This window comes from Felis catus, chromosome D2 (assembly GCF_018350175.1).
Source record: "Felis catus isolate Fca126 chromosome D2, F.catus_Fca126_mat1.0, whole genome shotgun sequence".
Taxonomy (NCBI): Eukaryota; Metazoa; Chordata; class Mammalia; order Carnivora; family Felidae; genus Felis; species Felis catus.
The window spans coordinates 50296915-50318248 of record NC_058378.1 but is presented as its reverse complement, the minus strand read 5'-3'; the positions used below and the strand labels follow the sequence as shown (position 1 = coordinate 50318248).

Here is a 21334-nt window from a genome sequence, read left to right as displayed (position 1 = left end):
GGTAGCTGCCTCTGGTGGTGCCTAGCTACATAATTTTCCACAAGGAGCTATAGTTTCAATCAAGTATGTATTTTTGTAAGAATCACTATTTAAGAAATATCACATACAGTTTCGTTTTAGATACAACTTAAAGAACTGTGTGCCTGTCTATAATCTGGCACCTTCTTGTCGACAGTTATTGACAGAAAATAGAGTTTCCCCTAGAGTTTCTTGCTTCAAATTTAAATTTAAAATAACCTTCACCTCCACTTGAATTTTCTCTTAGAATTAAAAAGCCAGTACCCAAACACACATGGGCTTCCCAGGGCTAGCAGCTCGTGGAGCTCGAGGACAAAACTGACCTAAGCAATTGACTCTTCTGCATTTGCTCGTCTACGTGGTAGAGTGAAACCCAGGCCAGGGTCAGTGCCTCTTTCCCTGCCCGGAGGTCACTGGTGATAGCTCCACTCCAAGCCTGCTTCTCTCTGTCACGTAACTTTGACATTAAGATGCAACTAAATTCATTCTCAACTACCATAATTAGTTTCTAATTTTGTCTAAAGAGACTATTTTAGAAGACTTTTCCCCAAAACGACTGAAAGCTTTTAAAACATAGCTGAGCGTTGAAACTGTTTTATGACCTTTGTTACAATTTTTGACTACTGGGTAGTAAGTAAAATATTAATAACCTTTTCCAGAGTCTACCAGAAAAAAATCCAGTATGTGAGCCATCAGTGGTTTCCGTTCAGAAATTTCTAAGAAGGTTCAATGAGATTATGTCTGCTAGAGGTCAAGGTAAAAGATAACAGCTTCTGGGCAGGCTGTTCCTCACAACCCTAGGTCAGTCTGGCTCTGCACTTGTGAACTTCGTGTACACAAGGTTTCTTTTTCCAAGTATTTGTATGAAGCTACACTTTTTTTTCATAGCAGTCATTTCTCTGGTTATTTGCTGCTTTCAGACCACTTACATAAGAGAGATCCTGATTCGCCCCATTTTATAGGTGAGAAGACTCAGTGAGATTCTTAGGTTAGTGGCTAGCTGAAGGTCTCACAACGGAAATCAGTGAAAGTCTTTCTCTGGTTTTATTCTTCAATTCAGGGGCAAGTTTTCCTTGGTGTTTCTTTTTAGCCTCTGCCCTTTTTTTTTTTTTTAATCCAATCTACCCTAAAGCTATTTTGCACCCTCCACAAAATTCAAGTGCCCCTTTGTTTTTCTTCTGTTTTTATTAACCCGTATTAGTGACCTTGTTGTAGTTGGGGACTCGGATGGGCATATCTTAAAGTAAAATTTAAAAATAAACCTTATTGTTCCTTCAGTCTTGGAGGTGGAACATTCCTAGGCCTATGTTGCTTGCTGACTGGTTGTGAGACCTTTGAAGAAGCTCTGGAAATGGCAGCTAAAGGCGACAGCACCAATGTTGATAAGCTGGTGAAGGACATTTACGGAGGAGACTATGAACGATTTGGCCTTCAAGGATCCGCTGTAGCATCAAGGTAGAGACGAAGTAGCTAGGAGCCATAGTGTTTAAACAAGGCAACCTCTCCACCCTGGCCATTCACTTAGTTATTTTTAAAAATGTCAACCCACCAGCCTGGTGCAAGTATCTATGGTTATTGGAGCTCAGACTTGATCTCCCACCCTTTAGAAAGCACTGAGATGTTTAGCCTTTGATGCTTGTGCTTAAAATAGGGCAGCTTTGAAAGAAGGTTCTGGAAAACTGCAACAGTTTCCCCTGTTCCATTCTTGTCAATATATCTAGAGAGCATTAAAAAAAATTTTTTTTCCCATTAATAGTCATGCTACTTTGCCCCTATTTAAAAAAAAAAAAAAAAAGGGCAGCCAACCATTCATATCGTAATCCTGTCTGCTTGTAAACCATGGTAGCCAAATCAGGTCATTTGAACTTGAACAGTTATTCATAAGGCTTTCCACAGTACTTTGGTGAAAGCGTGGGACCTGCCTGAGGATGATTTTGAACACTCTCGCTAATATTTCCAACATAGCTTTGGCAACATGATGAGTAAGGAAAAGCGAGATTCCATCAGCAAGGAAGACCTCGCCCGAGCCACACTGGTCACCATCACCAACAACATTGGCTCCATTGCTCGGATGTGTGCGTTGAATGAGGTAAGGCCTTAACCCAGAGAAAGACTTGTGTCATTCATACACATCATCTTTAGCAGTGCAAAACTGTTGACCCTGACAAAATTGTAGATCCTTGGGAAGCCTGCCCTTTGTCCTAATCACATCTTGTAGAACATGAGGGGTGTGTTTTGGGAAATGGAAAGGAGCATGTGTCTTATTTTTAAGAGGCACTGGATAATAAATGGTAAGCCATCTAATCATGGAAACCAGGTAAAATTTACCACACGTACCATAGCCTCTCTGACCATCATTATTACCACGTACCTACTGAAGTGTGAGGGAAAGACTGTGCATCCTTGCAAATAACTGCAGGTAAAGTGTTCCACTTGCAATAGTTGATATTCTCTCTGCTTTCAGCTTCTTTACAGTGTTGCCTTGTGGCATGGAGTTCAAGCAGCATTGTACAGGGCTATCAAAGCATAGAGAGCTTGCTACAGCCGAGGCCAGCCAGAGCCCCAGGCACAAAAAGGGGTGGGGCTGGTGACAGACAAAGTTTTGGTAACATGGTTTGAAACACTGCAGAATTCCTGCAGGAAAACAGAACTCTTTTCTGAAAGACAAGACCTGTAAAGTAGCATGGCTCCCACTGAGTTGTGTTAGGAAGACAAGAAAGGGGTCAGGAACATGTAACACCCAACAGGTAATAGAAGTTATATTAAAGAATCACAGTCGCATCCGTGATAGAGTTCTTAAAAATATAATTTTAATAGAAATACATACAGAAGACAGTCAAATCCTAAGTGTACAGCTTGAATTTTCACACACCTGTATAACCACCACTCAGATCAAGAAATAGAACATTACAGGTACTGCAGAAACCAGCCCCTGTCCCCTCCTAGTTGAACAGTGGGGTTCTAAACACGGTAAGAGGCGATCTTTATGACGGGTGGTTGGTGCCAGCCCGGCCTTTGAGCCCTGGGGTTACAACTTTGAATAGAATATGCCACTGGTCTGTGGCTCAGGGTCACAACTTTTTTAAGTCCCTGTCTGAGATGGAGTTTAAATGAAAGGCCAGGAGTTTAAATGCAAGGCTGAAGTGGAAAGAAAGAATGTATTCCAGCCATGTGCCTTTCAAAGTCCACTGCAGTCATGGGACTCATTTTAACAGAGGATTTATTTTTTGACCTTAACCTTTAAAGGGAGTTTTTTCCAGGTAGCCAAACAAAGCCTGACCAATATGTGTGTAGTGGGCTGTCCTCACATACTCACAAAGGTCAGCTGGATGGCAATGTCCCTGCCCCACAGGGTCATAGATGCCCTTTCCTCTGCTTTCCGTGCACTTTGAGTGAGCCAGCAGGTCTTTTTACAGAAATCATAATCACTTTAGGGGGAGGTCGACTGGTTTTATTTTTCACTCTTGATCTCAATTTCCTACCATTTATTGTTGGAGTGTAGCAAAAATGGTGGGTTTTTTTTTTTTTTTAAGTATGGCCGATGAGAGGAATCACCCACCCGGTGACCTTGGGCAAGGGCTTTATTAGCCGGTGACCTGCCAGTGCAGGCTCCCTGTGGGCACACCACAAAGTGGCAGCAGGGTTTCCTGTCAGAGCCATAGTGTGAGCTCTTCAGTCATTGCTTAGTGTGCTGGAGTCACAGAGTGGAGAGCCCTTGAACTCGGCTACTTCATAGAGGGGCACCACGTTTACAGATTCTAAAATATTTTTGCTGTGATTATTGGAATCCTGTAAAATGCTTCTCCATCAACATCAAACTTTTTATTCATATTATTGGATAGAAAATACAAACACATGGGGCGCCTGGGTGCCTTGGACCCAGCGTCGGACTTGGGCTCAGGTCATGATCCCATAGTTCGTGAGTTCAAGCCCCCCATCAGGCTTTCTGCTGTCAGCATGGAGGCCGCTTTGGATCCTCTGTCCCCTCTCTTTCTGCCCCTCCCTTGCTCATGTACCCGTGCGCACGCATGCTCTCTCTCTCTCAAAAATAAACATTAAAAAAAAAAAAAAACACATGACACAGAGTTCTAAAGACACCAAAAGGGTATATGAGGAAGTAAGTATTTTCACCTGGAAATTTCCATTTCCATCTGGAAATGTTAGCCTCACTAGAGGTAGCCATTGTTCTCCACTTTTGGGGTTTTATTCTATCTTGTATGCAATAAAGGAGAAACATTTCCTTCCAAAGGCAGCAAACTCTACAACATTCTTTTTTTTTTAACAACACTTTTATTGAGATATAATCTCACCTCATACAGTTCACCCTTTACATATTATTGTATGTCTTGCTTTGATTGTTTATCAACTTTTTATTATGAAAATTGGTAAGCCTACGTAAAGGAGTAGAATGGTATAAAGAACCTCCTTGTATCTATTAACCAGACTCAACAGTTATCAAGACTTGGCCACACACACCTTATCTGTTTTCTTCTTCCTCCTCCCTCTGCTCCTCTCTCCTCCTTTTGTTCCTCCTCTCTGTTTTGCTAAAATATTTAAAAGCAAATACCAGACGTTATATCAGCCTACCTCATACACTTCAATATGCAATTTCGGGAATATTGCCTCTTGCTTTTTTACATGAGAATACATGTGAGTGTTATATCTTTCCTACTGCAATGTTATTTTTTATTTTTATAAATGTTTACTTACTTATTTTGAGGGAGGGAGGGAGAGAGAGCAAGAGAGCCAGCATGCACTTGAGTGGGGGAGGGGCAGAGGGAGAGGGAGAGTCCCAAGCAGACTCTGTGCTGTCAGCGCAGGCCCAACTGGAGGCTCAGTCTCACCAACCGTGAGATCATGACCTGAGTAGAAATCAAGAGTCAGATACTTAACCAACTGAGCCACCCAGGTGCCCCGTCAACATTATTTTTTTTAACTAATTTCCTGAGATTTTCTCTAGTCTTTCTTTTTTTTTTTTTTTTTTCATAGTCATATCTTTGACTCACTTGGAATTTATTTGAAATGAGGACTGTCCATCAGCTTTTATTGTCATTCTGTTCCTTCTGGCTCATTACCAGAGTAATGCAGGACTGGGGCTTTGGTTGGACTTCCTTGTTTTAGGTGAAAAGGCAGAACTCCTAAATTTCATTAAATTCTTCTTTAATCTGAGTTTCTTACTTTGAGTGTTTCTTGTCGCATCTCAGTCTGAGCAGTTTGTAGCTACCATTGTTATTTGTGGAAGCTTATTAAAACCACCTCCCACCCGTCCACCCATGGAAAATTTTCACCGTAATTAATGGGCTCATCAACTTACACTGTCAAAACTGGAGACGGTTAAGAGGCCATGTTCCTAGATCCTGATTATTCCTGATAGACTGAACAGAAAATAATGTCAGCTTCCAAGACTCTCTTCCATTTGACATAAGTGACCATAGCAACTGGCTCTGTGAATGAGTGGTAGTGACCAGCTTCTGCATGGTAGTCAGGCTGAGCTCAGTGTTAAGTGTGTGTGCAGAATGCAAATCCACATCCATGTCACCAAAGCTACAAGCATATTTTTCTTTTTCATATTTTAACCCACATGCTGACCAAACAGGATAGTCCACCAGACATCCTAAAGGTAGAGACTGGGAGTTGTTTCTTTTTGTATTCCTGGTGTTTGGTACAGAGCAAATGGGGCAAACCTGTTGGATGAATAATAATACCATTGCCATTTTATTTATGAGTTGATTATAATAATAATTTATAGCTGGAAGTTTGAGGGATTGGAGGAATGCATAAGCAAATTTAGCTGAATTAGACTCCAATTACAATTTTATGTGTGTGTGTTGGTAGCTGAATTTCATATCAGACCTAAGTCAATCTAACATAATACCTGCAAACAAGCCCAATAGAGGTCTCTGCCTCGCCCAACCAGAATCTCACCCTCTCATTCTTGTGGAATGCGCTATGACGTTTGTTCAACTTCCTCTCGGAAATGCTGAAATAATTTCACTTAAAAAAATTCACTGTTGAAGGTCCTGGGAGCACATGGAGTATGGAACACTGGGTCTTTGCTACATGCTACTTTTATACTATCATTTCATTGTTTTCCTTTAATTTTTTTTCCAGAATATTGACAGAGTTGTGTTTGTTGGGAATTTTCTCAGAATCAATATGATCTCCATGAAACTGCTAGCATATGCAATGGATTTTTGGTCCAAAGGACAGCTAAAAGCTCTGTTTTTGGAACACGAGGTAGGTCAAGTCTACATGGACTTAGTCATCCTGCGTGGAGTGTATTGGGTGTTGTCTAACTTTCGAGTGAGTCCCTCCGTTTTAAAATCGGTCAAATAGAAAGACTTGCCATTTAAACTTTGCACTTAGACAAAGGATAAAGAAGAACTATATATAAAATGGAAGCTTTCTTCTCCAACAATCAGGACTTGTAGTTGGTTAGTAATAATTTTAAAAATCAGGTAATATTTTAAAAATAATTTTAAAAATCATTAAAAAATATCTCTCTACTTTAACCATTTTAATATAAAATGTATAAATGTTCATTCACTCACAAATTTTTCAGTGTAGGACCAAGGTTTATTTTGAGCATGGATTGGAACTGGAGCATGGATTTCTGCTGATTGGAACTCTGCTGTTTTGCTTTCTGGGTTTTTTTAAGTTTATTTATTTATTTTGAGAAAGAAAGAGAGAGAGAGAGAATCCCAAGCAGGCTCTGCACTGGCAGCGCAGAGCCCAATTGGAGGCTCGAACCCATGAACCATGAGATCATGATCTGGGCTGAAGTCGGAGACTTAACCGACTGAGCCACCCAGGCGCCCTGCTATTATCCTTTTTTTCATAATCCACAAGTATTATATAGCTTCTTTGATGTCTGATCTGTGTCTTTAAAATGGATTAAGAAATTAAAGATACTTATGAAGCAATTTGTTTGCATAATCCTAGATTTTCTCCTCAACCTTTCATAGTTGGTATCCACCTACGTAGAGAGGTTTGTGACTGCTTTTTTCAGTCTTTTTCAAGAATTTAACTGGGGGTTCCTGGGTGGCTCAGTTGGTTAAGCATCCAACTTCAGCTCAGGTCACGATCTCATGGTTCATGGGTTCAAGCCCCACGTTGGACTCTGTGCTGACAGCTGGGAGCCCAGAGCCTGCCTCACCTTCTGTGTCTCCCTCTCTCTCTCTGCCCCTCCCCTGCGCACACTCTGTCTCTCTCTCTCTCTCTGTCTCTCTCTCAAAAATAAACATTAAAAAAATTTTTTTTGAGAATTTAACTGGATTTTCATAGAAGTGTCCATTTATTTTGTACTCTTTTTATTGGTTTAGATGATACATAATTAAATTAGATTACGACATTAACAATAAAAGTGTCCTAAACAAATCTGAGGATAAACACAGCTGACTCTTGTTAAGCAGACAACTCTGCTGGCAGGAACGGAAGTGCCAGGGCTGCTCAGAGCAGCCTGGTGGCCCAGAGAGGCTGGTGTCCCTAGGCGTTAGCAACCTGTTTGCACAGGAAGCAGAGATCAGTTAATTCAGAGAGTCCCTTATATGGAGTTTCTATAATTCTATACATCAGAGGTTTCTAACAGTAAGCGAGGGGCCTCCCTCTCTTTTGCCCACTGCCTCCACCACCACCTTTAAAATCAGTACTTTAAGGGGCGCCTGGGTGGCGCAGTCGGTTAAGTGTCCAACTCTTGATCTTGATCTCTGCTCAGGTCGTGATCTCACAGTTTACGAGTGTGAGACCCGCATCAGGCTCTGCACTGATGGCAGATGGCATGGAGCCTGCTTGGGATTCTGTCTCTCCTTCTCTCTGCCCCTCCCCTGTTTGTGCTCGTTCTGTCTCTAAATAAATAAACTTAAAAATAAAATAAAATCAGTATTATAGAGAGCGACAGTTTATTTATCACAGGAGGTACCTAATCCCTGGGGTATATTGTAGCAGAAAAAACTTTGAGAGAACCAATATTGCAAACTTGTAATGAATAAGTACTGTGGCATTTTTCTCATCTCCAAACTGAATTATTTATTTGAAAAGTCGCTGATGCATTTATAAGTTACTTACAGTTTTCTAAGCCCATATTTTGTTTTCTTAAAGCAGCTGAAACAGTAAGAATTTAACTAGGAAAGACTTAAGGCTTAGTGATAGAACTTAATACTAAAGAAAGCCGGTTTTTTTGTTTTTTGTTTTTTCGGCCGACCTATAGCATGGAGTGATAGAACTTTGGGGGAATAGAGTCCGAGAACTTTTACCCCCCTCCCCCTCCAACCAGAGCAGCTCCCTTTTGATCTGTTTGTCTATCGTTTCCACCTAAGGTTTTGTTTGAAAAAGAAGAAAGCACCTCAGCTTTAAAAAGGCAATTAAAATGAAAAAAGAAAACCACTGTTCTAGTTCAGCTAGAGTTGCCATATTTAGTGATTAAAAACACAGGACACAGTTATTTTATCTGGCATTTATCTGTATTTTATCTGGCAACCCTAAGTCCAGATTCTCTTCAACTAAGGCAGAAAACAAACCCTGCAAGCCATCAGGAATTAAAAGCCATCTACAAGGCACATGGGTGTTAGTTGGTGGTAAAATAGGGAGTGAGATCCAACATTTTGGGGAAAGTCATTTCTGTAGGTGAAAATGTAGTCACCTGTATTAGTTTGTACAATCCTAGGCCTCTGTGGACTACGGCTTTGCTTTGTTATGCACATATCGTAACTTAGTCTTTATGGCCAATGAAAGTGGGGCGTTTTTATAGTCCCTTGTAAATATCTCTCAGAAAATTCTCTGCGTTCTTAAATTCACTCTGGCTTAGGCAGAGGACACTGGGGAGAGAGAACTTTTGGGAGGTGCTGGTGAGGTGATTTTCCTGCCCTGCCTCAGGGGTCCTCATTCACTCCTTCTCATTCATTCCACTAGTAGGATTGAGTAGTCAGCTGAGCAGTTAAGAGCACAGCATCTTAACTGACTAGGAGAACTTAGACAATAACTGTACGTCTCCATCTTTGTGTGAGTCTTCATAAAGTGGGATGATAATAATATTTATCTCATAAAGTTATTGTGAAGATTGAATGAGTAAATTCGTGTAAAGTGCTTAGAACAATTTTTAGCGTAGGAGTGCCTGGGTGGCTTAGTCAGTTGAACATCCAATTTTAGCTCAGGTCATGATCTCACTATTGGTTGGTTCCAGCCCCATGTTGCAATTTGCGCTGACAGTGTGGAGCCTGCTTGGGATTCTTTGTTTCCCTCTCTCTCTGTCCCTCCCCCACTCGTACTCTCTCTCTCCGTCTCTCTCAAAAATAAATAAACATTTTTTAAAACTTTTTTTAGAAGAACAATTTTGGGGACGCCTGGGTGGTTCAGTTAAGTGTCTGACTTCGACTCAGGTCATGATCTCGCCGTCTGTGAGTTCAAGCCCTGCGTCGGGTTCTGTGCTGACAGCTCAGAGCCTGGAGCCTGCTTGGATTCTGTGTCTCCCTCTCTCTCTGCCCCTCCCCCATTCGTGCTCTGTCTCCCTCAAAAATAAACACTAAAAAAAATTTTTTTAAGAACAATTTTTAGCACATTATGAACCCTCAAGAAATGTTAGCTGGTGGTAGCAGAAGCAGGGATCCTACCATGTAGGGTTAGGGTTAGCCCTAGCCCCTGGCACGTTGCCTCCCATTTCCACGGGTGACCGTTGACTCAGCAACACGAGTGGAGCCTTCTACCTTTTGGGAACCAAGTTCTCTCAAAACTTTTATTTTTCATTTCCTCTCATTTTCACAAAAATATGGGCTTTTATTTTCCGGGTGAGCAAAGTGAATCTCGGGCTGATTTAGATGCCATTCCGAGATCTATGAGGGAAGCTTAGCGTTCTCTCCTGTGAGACACAACCTTGAAGTCAGACAGGCTTGGGGTTGAGCCCTGGCACAAGCGTATGACGCTGAAAGGGAAATTTACTTTATTACCTTCCATTTCTCATCGGGTAATAATAATGAATTTTGCCATGGCAAGAATTAAAACGCTAACACTTATAATTGTAACACTAACAATTCCAGCACTCATGTAGTACACACGAAGTGCCAGACATTTTCCTAAGCACTTTATTGACATCAGCTAATTTATTGAATATAGAAAACCAGGTATACAGGGCGTCTGGGTGGCTCAGTCAGTTAAGCGTCTGACTTCGGCTCAGGTAATGATCCCAAGTCTTGTGAGTTCAAGCCCCGCATCGGGCTCTGTGCTGACGGCTCGGAACCTGGAGCCTGCTTCGGATTCAGTGTCTCCCTCTCTTTCTCTGTCCCTCCCCCACTCGCACTCTGTCTCTCTCTCTCTCAAAAATAAATAAACATTAAAAAAAAGAAAGAAAAACAGGTATATCTTCTAAATATTATTATCATTGTTCTACTGTGCATGGCAGGGTTCAGGTTTGAAGTTTTTCTTATCTACAACATTAGGGGGCAGCATTCCCAGAATTATGAAAAGCAGGAGGTATCTGGCTGTTTAGAGATAACCGTGCACAAGTTTCCCCATTGCTTTTGTAGGGTTATTTCGGAGCTGTTGGGGCACTGCTGGAACTGTTCAAGATGACTGATGACCAGTAGTGATGACAGTGGATAGAAGAGCCTTCTGTGAGAACAGAGACCTGAGACCTGTCGCTGGAGAAGGTAGATGTCGCTATGGGACGGAAGCCAAGCCATTATGGCAGATGAACCTGCTGGATTTGTAAATAATTTAAAATCCTTCTAGCTGATCTTTTACTCTTGGGTTTTGAGCTTATGATTCAAAATGGGGAATACAAGAGTTTTTTCTGTATACTGTATTTTTAAAACACACACACACACACACACACACACACACACACACATTTGTGCAGAGAGGCCAAACCTATGAATTTTATCCATTAACCTTGAAAAGTTGTATGAGGTTTAAGAAGGACCCGAAGTGTAAGTGCTGTTTATTTTTCTTCTGGGGTTTACTGATCAGTGTGGTAATTTTAACTTCATTTAGTAATTACTCTAGGAGATCTTACCTTTACTTATATTCATCATGACGTTTCATGATTTGCTGTTGGTTTCAAATGAAACTACAAATCTGGCATGCTTTACTGTGAACACTATTTTGTTTGTTTGTTTCTTTACCTTTTTTTTTTTTGTCTTGTTTTTTTCTGTTTGAATGTCTTATGGAGAAAGAGAGTCCTTCTCCCTGTTTCTGTCGTCAGATGACTCCCTCTCCTCTCCAATACCTTTCTTTACTGTAATTGTTTGTACCAATGAAGGGGCTGATCAGCTCACTAAGAGTGAAGCACGAGATCGAAAGCGTTCATGAATTTTATGAGTCAGGCAAAAGTTGAAAATGATATACAATGAATATACAGTGTTTTGTTGGATTTACTTTACGTTAGGTTATATTAAATTGTGTTCTCTGATGAACTGTCCTCATTCATACCCACCATATGAGTGGCAGCAAATCCTTATGCAGGACATTGGAACTTCCTGGGTGAAGTCTCCCAGTAGATTAACCGTTCACATTGGGAGATGGGGGAGAAGTCATGGGTTGACGTGTCAGGTAATCACACCTATTTGTTTTGTACACGTATGTACATAGGAGCTTTGTAACAAGCCATCTTAAATAATAATTTTTTGATTTGAAGTATTTCAAACTGAAGACTGCATTTCAATCTCAGTTTCTAATATTAAAAAAATCATGGTACTGATCTATCTATACATATTTTTTTTCTTTTTTGAAAGATGTCATTGGCACCAATGGGTAACTTTCAAATGAGAGTCTTGTACAAATATTGAAACGCATGAGGTCTAATGACTTAGAACTGATTAATCCTTTGAACTGAGCATATTGTTGAAAGGGATCTTTGCAGGCACTATGATTACTCCGTGGTGAATCTTTCCTTCTCTGCCTTCTGAGCACCGTCTTTAATTGCCATATCTTCACGTCTTGGAGAACTCGATGTTAACTGAAGTATTCACTTGTCTGGTTGAAATAAAGCCTGTTTCTGTTGTGATGTGTTTAGTGTATATGTTATTTTCATTTCTTAATCTTCATGTTCATATTATCTGCTTTTGTGCCATAAAATGAGTGTGTGTTGTATTTTAGCTACTCTTCATCTCATAATTTGAGGCTTTCACATAAGGGTGTCTTCAGTTGAAGCTTGTAGCTCTAAGCAGGGATTTTTTTTAAATAGCTTTATTGTTCTTATACAACTGATTCATTGCCAGAATATCATTACTATCTTTGGTAGTTCCCCCTCCCCCCCAAATTTCAACATTTGGTCATCACAAATACATCTTATCAACTTCCACCTGGCTTTAAAAAATTCAAGCAACTAAGATGTTCTTGAAAAAGATAAATGTAAAAATGTACATACTAGCTACATTAGTGCCTTTTTTTTTATTATTATTCTCCTCAATCAATCCTACACTCCTCTGTCAGGGAATAGCAGACCTTGGATTATGGTTCTGCAGAAGAAATCAGGGCAAGTTAGTATAATTATATAATTTTTTAATTATCTGGAATCACTTGATCTTTCACTGCAAATGTGTAAAACATTAGTTTAGCTGAGGAAATCAATTATTCCATTATACAAATATCGATAAATGTAGGCTACATATAGCCAGCCAGCCTTTTTTTATAATGAGAAACTCGTAGCTCAAGGATTTTTATATTCACTTGAATCATAGACACTTTCCTTTGGCTCAACATTGAAAAGAAACTTGACAAGACTAAGGAATTTTTATCTTCAACTGTATGAATTCAGGACGGTCAGGTGTTCCGGAGCACGGCTTTTGATTGTGAGACAGCTTCAGTGTGGATCTAGCTTGGCCATTGGTTAGCTGTGTGGGTAAGCCACTAAACCCTCTCTCTAAACCCTGGTTTCCTTGTTCATAAAATGGGGCATACAGTTTTTACCTCCATATCTAAAGAGCTTAGCACAAAGGCTGGCACATAGGACATGTTAGCTGTACGGGGAAGAGAAAAACAGATGTCTTAAACGAACATGTGATATCAGTGGTATCTAATCTTCTAGAATGTGGGGAGCCCATTGTAGCACAGAGATACAGATCTTCCTATGCTAGTACATGTCCATAGCCCTGTGTCCGCAATTCCAAAATTCCAAACTCTTAAAATGTATCTTGATAACTCACTTGACAGACAAAGCTGACTTCAGGATTATTCATCACATTCTGTAGGACTCCTCACGTTGTGTTGCAAAGCTACTGATATGTTCGATTACAGGGTACCACCCCAGGCCCTACTAGGGATGTTAAGTAGCGAACAATTCTGAATTTTGAAAAACATCTGGTGCCAGGAGTTTTAGATAAAGGAATTGTGGAAATATAGGTGTATTCTTCAGCTTAGGTAGCATACACAGATCCAGAGTCCCCTTCGTGGGAACTGTTATTTCGGGTAATTTATGCTTGACCTCATCCAGTCATACAGGGAATAAGAAGCTACTTTGCGCCAGGAAGGAGCTGAGGAAACCAACAGGAATTGGCTATAACTCCTGCTGTTCTGCAAGGGAGATAAGTCTCAGACCAATTTGTGTCAAAAAGTGTCACGGGTGTCATTCACAATATTTACAACAGAGAACAAAACAAAAACCTACCCTCCCAGAGCTTACATTCCAGAAGGAAGACAGACAGATAGATAATCACTAAATAAATAATGGTAGATCAGTACTACAAGGAGAAAATGAGGTGAGGTAAAGGGCGAGAGAGGGGGTAGTTCCATTTAGAAAGCAGAAGGGGAAAAACATCGTTGGTAGAGTGGTCAAAGACAACCTCTCCTCCAAGGTGATGTTTGAGTGGAGTCAGATGAAGTCGGGAACACACCGTGTGAATCCCTGGGAGAACACTGTTTACTCCTGGCAAATGAGAATGGAGGTTTTGAGGAGCTGCAAGGATTCCAGTGTGTGTAAACCATGGGAAGAGCGACAGGAAATGCAATTTCAGGAGTAGGTGTGGGCCAGGCCCAATATGAGGTCTGTACGGGAGGGGAGAGGGCTGCATCTGAAGGAGGAACTGGTCACTTCTCCTAGAGGAGGGGGCTCAAGAAGTTTTCACAGAGTCCCAACCAGTGAGTACAGACCACTTGAGTGGGCCAGGGCGGGGAGGGGGGAGAGCAGGGCTTCCCAAGCGGAGAGAGCAGGGTGAGAGAAACATTGAGAGAAGAAACAGTTGGGTTTTTCAGGGAACTAGAAGCTGTTTGCTTCAGCTAGAGCCTGGGTAGTGCCAGAGAAACCAGATACCAGGAGGGAGGCAATCAGCCAGATTATGGAAAGAGTTGTATCGCATGCTAAAGATTCTGGTGTTTTCTGTAGTCAGGGCCGAGCCATCAAAGGGTTTCAAGTCAAGTGAAACTAGAATTAATCTGACTTCAAAGTGGTAACAGAGCAAAATGTGCGACTGAGGTAAAGGAGTAAACCCGTTATTATGCTTTTGAATATAGAGCACCATTTTATTCTCATGTTTGCTTCAGTTCCTCTGTTGTGTCGGACCTCATGCAATAGCTGCTTAGTGGACCACGTTTCTCTGTAACTAAGAGGGTTATATAAGCTCTTGAGAAATTTCCCACAGGGCAAAGGCTGCTAATAGCTACAACCCTGCTATGGTTCCATTTAGTGATTGGGAAGATTTCAACACCAGTGATCACCATTAACTCCATAACTTGTGAGAACTGTTTGGAGAGAAGGCTCTTTTGCTCCCAATGATCAGAAGACGACCCCAAATTTGTGAGGAAAATTGAACTAATGCCCATATTCTACTGGGTCTACCAGGTGCTCGTTATTCACTCCACCTATTTAGTTTTGACAAATTTAATTAGTTTGAATTAGTTTTGACATAATTAATTTAATAATGCCTATGATCTGGGAGGCGTTGGGTAAGTTCCAGGATGCATTCAGTGGGAGTAAGACAGCAGGGCCCCTCCTTTCATCGGGCCTACATTCTCACGAGGGAGGTGGACTTTCAGCACATGAACCGACAAATAAACAGGAAAATAGCATGTAGTGATCAGGCTGTGAAGACAAGAAACAGGGTGATATGGCGGAGAGGGAGGCAAGGGACTTCCTTTGTAAGATGGGCATAAGATACAAATATGAAATGATGGCCTCAGCTCTTGAGGAACGACCATTAGGTTTATCTTGCTGTCATTCATTACCACCTCCACAACAAAAATGGGAGATGTGTTTGGGACACAGTTTGGAAGTTAATTCATTTTCCTTTTATTTTACTCAGAATAATCAATTTGGTTCCCATTCGAGTTCAAAATCATTATGTTACATGAGATAATATGCATTTAATAATGCACCGTTTTCACTCCTCCCTCATTTCATGAAACAGTATTATTTGAGCTGTTCACCTGAATCTTTATTGTCAATGCCTTTGTCATTATCAAGGTCATTTAGTGGTTTCCAGAGCGCGCCAAGTCTGACACACGGCACTTTTTTGCATCTACTTATGATATTGAGACTGGATTATTTTTTAACCAATCCACAAGCACTTACTCCCGCAATGACCTCACTTATTTGTTTCATTTTTCAAAAGTGTTATATTGGCGATGCCATAGTGTAACCATTTATGTAGTGCCTTTTATGGTACACTTTCAAAGGTTAGCTTATGAGTATTCATCACTTGCAATACAAAAATAAAAGATAATAATAAAAGATAATTAAAAGTCTTTGCCTCTTTTTTGTGCTCACTCTATCAGGTAAACACCAAACATTCCAAACTAGAATGAATTGAGGTTATTTCACTTAATGTTGTCACCCATTCTCAACGAGTTCGCAGTGAGAATTCATCTTCCTAAGCATTCTTGGGGTGCCTGGGTGGCTCAGTCGGTTAGGTGTCTGACTCTTGGTTTCAGCTCAGGTCATGATCTCAAGGTTTATGAGTTCAAGCTCCGCATCAGTCTTGACATCCGCATCCACTGACAGTGTGGATCTTGCTTGGGATTCTCTGTCTCCCTCTCCCTCTCTCTCTGCACCTCCCTCACTCGCTCTCTATCCCTCTCTCTCAAAAAAAATAAATACATAAATTAACTTAAAAAATTAAACTTAAGTAACTTTTATAATTTTAACAAGTTTGACATGCATCTAATCTAAATTAAAGTTAAGTAAGCTCCAGAGGACTGAAAAAAATAGCAGTACCCACGTTTTCTTTTCTTTCTTGTTTTTTGTCCCTCTTTCTCTTTATACTTTATTAATGACACATGGTACTTCCTCAGTGTGTACAGGCAAAGCCAAGGGCTGGGAAAGGGCACTTGGATATGTCCGACCACCAAAGTTGTAGCTAATGTGCAGAGCTACCGGAACGATCCTGACTGGAGGATTATGGGGAGGGGTATGTTCAGCATTCCAACCAATGCCTGGGTATATTTTTATCAGGAACTCTTTTTTTCAACATTGGCTGTTGTTCTTTCTTGTTTTATCTCACTATTCTGAGCAAAGCAGCTTCCCAGATAAGCGTAGGGTGACAAGTGGAAAATTTTTTGGGTAGTTGTATGTTTAAACATTTCTAAAAATATTTTTATTCTATGCTCATACTCAATTGATAGTTTGACAAAGTATAAAATATTAGGTTAGATTTTTTTTTCCCCCAGAATTCTGAAGGCGTAGCCCTGTTATTGTCAAGCTTCCAGTGTCACTGTGAGAAAGCCTGATGTCATTCTGACTCCTGATCTTCACATGTGACTTCTTCCCCCCTCTTTTTCTGGAAGCGTTTGGAAACTTATCAACTTCTGGCTTCAGCCCCAACCTGTAAAGAGCTTGGAATTCATCACTCCCATCCTTATAAGAAAAAAGCTAAAAACTGAAAATCAATACCTTTTCTTGGGCTCATCAGAGAACTGAGGTCATAGGGCAAACTGCCAGCCTGAAATCTAAAGAGACAGAAAATCACAGCTGAAATCGATTTGCCTACCTCCCATTAACTGGTGGGTACACTTACATGACAATTTTGACAAACTGGTGGAGGATGAGTGTAATCTAGCAGAAGAGAGAGAAATTCCCGGGGGCCTGCAGTCTTAGGCGGGGGTCTCCACACTTCCATGTGCCTCCAGGAACTCCATCAGGCTCTCATGGTGAAGAGGTGAGAAAAATTCTCTTGGGTCTCTGGCAGAGGGACAGTAAAAGTAACCATTTTGAAATTGGTCTAGAGTATTCTCCACGAAAAAGGGCTGGTTTCCAATGGTCAATATATTTTTTAATTTTTTAATGTTTATTTAGTTTTGAGAGAGAGAGAGAGAGACAGAGTGTGAGTGGGGGAGGGACAGAGAGAGCTGGAGACACAGAATCCGAAAGAGGCTCCAGGCCACCCAGGTGCCCCTCCAGGGGTCAGGATTTTGTCAGAGATTTATCTCACCTGGGCGGGGGGGGGGGGGGGGGGGAGAAATTCCCTAACTTTAGCTTCCTTTTGTATCCCTATCTCAACTAAGGCTGGGGAAGGAAGAGGGAGTACAAGGAGGAGGTGGGAAAAGGGGAATGCTGGGAAACACGAGCCCACAGCCCAGGGACACAGGCCCACTGCAAGACGGACATTTCCTCTTAAGATTATGAATGTTTCTCCTCCTTACCTCCTACCACCACATCAACATGGCTTCAGTATAATAACAGTGGATTACAGCTCAAAGAGAGCTGTAAGGTGCAGATTCTACTTAAGAACTTATTAGGGAAACTCAAAGACAACAGAGGAGTTACAAACAAGGACACAGGGGCATCTGGGTGGCTCAGTTAAGTGTCCAATTCTTGATTTCAGCTCAGGTCATGATCACTCGGTTTATGGGTTCGAGCCCCACATCTGGCTCCACGCTGAGAGTGCAGAGACTGCTTGGGGTTCTCTCTCTCTCCCTCTCTCTCTCTCTCTGCCCCTCCCCCACTCATGTGCTCCCTCTCCCTCTCAAAATAAATAAATAAACTTAAAAAAAAAAGACACAAGGAGTTTGAAGCCTCTGCACCTACAGCTACAGCAATGTTAAACACAGCCCGACTCCCAGCCAGATTCACATAAATCTCACACTAAAAGCCATTGTACCTCAGTTTCTATTACCTAATACACCCTTTGTAGCTTTCAGCAAAAGATTATATGACATGCAAAGAGACAAGAAAAAACAGTCTGGAGAGATCAAGCAAGCATCAGACTCCAATATGACATAGATTTTGGAATTACCAATCAGGGAATTTAACATAAATATGTGAAGGGTTTTAATGGAAAAGGTAGAACAAGAACTGATTGGCAATGTAAACAGAGAGATGGAAAATCTAATGAGGAATCAAAAGGAAACGCTAGAAATTCAAACGCTGCAACAAGAAGTGAAGAATGCTTTTGATAGGCTCATCAGTAGACCAAACACGGCTAAGGAAAGAATCAGTGAGCTTGAAGATATGTCAATAAAATCTTCTAAACGAAATCCAAAGAGAGAACAGAATACCCAAGAGCTGTGGCATAATTTCAAACAATATAACCTACGCATACTTAGAACACCAGAAGAGGAGAGAGAATGGAGCTGAAGAAATGTTTGAAGAAATAATGGCTGAGAATTTTCCAAAATTAATGACAAATACCAAACCACAGATCCAAGAAGCTCGAGGATCTAGACAAGAAAAATACCAAAAAATCTACACCTAGGCATATCCTATTCAAACTGCAGAAAATCAAAGACAAAAAGAAAACTCTGAAAGAAGCAAGGAGTTGGAGAAGGGGGGTCTTACATATGGAGGGAACAATGCTAGGACTTAACCACTTACCACTTACAGTGGACTTCTCTTCATAGACCACACAAGTGATAAGAGAATGGGCTAAAAATATTTAAACTATTGAGGCACCTGGGTGGCTCAGTCAGTTGAGGGTCCGACTTTGGATCAGGTCATGATCTCACCTTTCATGAGTTCGAGTCCCACATCGGGCTCTGCAGTGCAGAGCCTGCTTGGGATTCTGTCTTGCCCTCTCTAGGCCCCTTTCCCACTTGCTCTCTCTCTCTCTCTCTCACTCTCAAAATAAATAAACTTAAAAAAAATATTTAAACTATTGAAGAAACTTCTCTCCTTCACCCGTATTCTGAACATGTATAATGATAAGCCTTAGTGTGAATGTATTTTTATTGGCTAAGCTGGTTACATAATGGATTCCTTCAAACTGAAAATTTGTATCCTTCATCTCTGAGAAATTTTCTAATATTATTTCTTTGATAATTCCATCCCCTCTCTGATCTCTTGCTCGGGAGCTACCCTTGTTTGGATGTTGGACTTCCTGTATTGGCTGTCTAATTTCCATATTCCTTTTTCTTCTAGTTTTCATCTTAATCTTTTTGCTCCATTTCACCTTTATCTTCCAGCTCTTCTATGAAGTTATTATTGCTACTATTTCTACCATTATGCTGGATTTCCCAACAACTATTTTTATTGTCTGATTTTTTCATAACCTATGTTTTATTTTTCAAAAAAATATTTTGTCTTTTATGTTTTTACATGTCTGAATAGTCTCTCTTCCAAATTGCTTGTTTTCTGTGTGCTTTGGTCTCTGTCTTTCATTTTAGAGGCTTTCCCTAGATGTCTTGTGATCCTTGTGTGACAAAAAGTTAATTGAAGGTTTAAGTAAGGGGTGGAACTTGATGATTGGACTTCACTGTAAGGTGATCTGGCTCAGCCATTTCTTTGGAGACACCCACTGTCAATATCTTTGGATCTTTTCTCCAGGATTCATGATATCCTCCAGAGAAGGTGTTTCTCATCTCCTTTCTGGAAATATAAGCTTGACTGCAGCATTCTGGGAGTGGAGTGAAGAGAGGAATCTGAACTTCTAGAATAAGAGGCAATGACGTATAGGTGGTACTCTGGAGCCACCTGCTGTATGAGCTTAGACAAGTTAACATCTCTGTGATACACTTTCCTCAGCTGTCAAATGCAAACAAAATTTGTTAGGAGAATTAAACCGGTTAGTATATGTAAAATGTTTTAAAGACTACCCAAGCACCAGGTAGATGTTGGCTATCATCATAAATAGACGAACTTAATTCCCCTATTTCAATACCATACCCTATCCACAATAATGCCAAATGTTGATCCATCCAGGTGTCTCTCTCTCAATCTCTCACTCTCTCCTATATGTGTGTGTGTGTGTGTGTGTGTATAGTTATTTACTATTTTGTTTTCACAAAATTATTAAAACAACAAAAGCAGATTTACAGAGCTACGTATCAATAACAAAACAAGAATGAAACGAAATGTTTGAGAGACATCTTGGAAAGTTTCAAAGGAATACACGTCAGGCTAAAAGTCTACAATTAAACCATGGTTGCACAACAGGCTATATTCATTCTTGCATTTTCTCGTTAAGTTCTTATATTTGCCTTTCTCTTTTCCAACTTGTCAGGATTTGGCTTTGCATTCAAGAATTTTTTTTCTGATCTTTGTCCAGTTTTAGCCTAGTGAGAACCACCTCTTAGGGGTGAGAAAATAGATCTTGCTTGTGTGAATGCCACATGGAGAGTTGTACCATTAGCATTCTCATGCTGTACCCACTCCATGTAGATGACATATATCTTTCTGTACACTTGGACTAACTTGCCAGTTTGGTGAACTTTGCAGTGTCCTTGAACCACCTGGCCCTCATCATCCTTGTTACATGGGCCTGGCACATTGTACTTTTGCTGCAGCTTCTTGGACATTGGGGAAGACAGGATCTTCCTGTGCATGGGGCACTGAGGGGGCGTTTGAGATTTTTGCTGTGGTCCAAGGTCACAAAGGAGTTGAACTTCATGGTGACCATCTACCTGGCACTGGGCAGTCTCCTTTAAATTTTATTTTTTGAGAGTTACTGACAATTTGCCCTTCCAAACAGTAGGAGTATACACATTGTACATGATTTTTGGTAGTGCTTACTTTCCTACACACTCATCCGCACTAGGTATTATCAATCCTTTCATACTTTCCAATCGTATAGATGAAAAATGGTATCTCCTTTTAATATGCATAGAAAGTCTTTGAGATCTTCCTGATCCAGAGCTTTTGATTCTAATATTGGGAATTGCAATGAACTTGTCAGTCAAAAGAGAAGCTATCTTACAGTCTTTGAGAAGGCAATGCAGTTGAGTGAATCAGAAAAAAAAAAAAAATTTGCAATGAGCCTGCTTTGGTTGAAGCCTGTCTTTAAGCTAGAGTGTGACCATGGGTGAGTCCCCTAACCTCTGAAAGCCTCAGTTAGTTCATCTGTAAAATGGGGATAAAACTAGTTATTCCCTTAGATGATTGTAAGGATTAAGTGATGATGAAAAAGAGCTGAAAACTGTGCCTGGCTCAGGTGCTCATGCTCAGTAAAAATCAGTCCTGGGCAGT

General features: G+C 40.7%; 1 protein-coding gene and 1 pseudogene across 9 annotated transcripts in view; one reads left to right on the top strand and one right to left on the bottom strand.

The window, feature by feature from the left end:
• PANK1 (pantothenate kinase 1) overlaps positions 1-12010 on the top strand; it is a 101751-nt gene extending 89741 nt beyond the window's left edge. For all 9 annotated transcript variants that reach the window (XM_023240708.2, XM_023240709.2, XM_019813530.3 and 6 more), the window contains 4 exons: positions 1297-1473; positions 1984-2107; positions 6130-6255; positions 10533-12010. In XM_023240708.2, coding sequence (XP_023096476.1) covers positions 1297-1473; positions 1984-2107; positions 6130-6255; positions 10533-10592 — 487 coding nt within the window. In that variant the 3' untranslated portion in view covers positions 10593-12010. The remainder of the gene's footprint in view (positions 1-1296; positions 1474-1983; positions 2108-6129; positions 6256-10532) is intronic.
• Positions 12011-20269: 8259 nt separating this feature from the next.
• Positions 20270-20759, bottom strand: LOC111556928 (annotated as a pseudogene).
• Between the last annotated feature and the right edge of the window lie 575 nt (positions 20760-21334).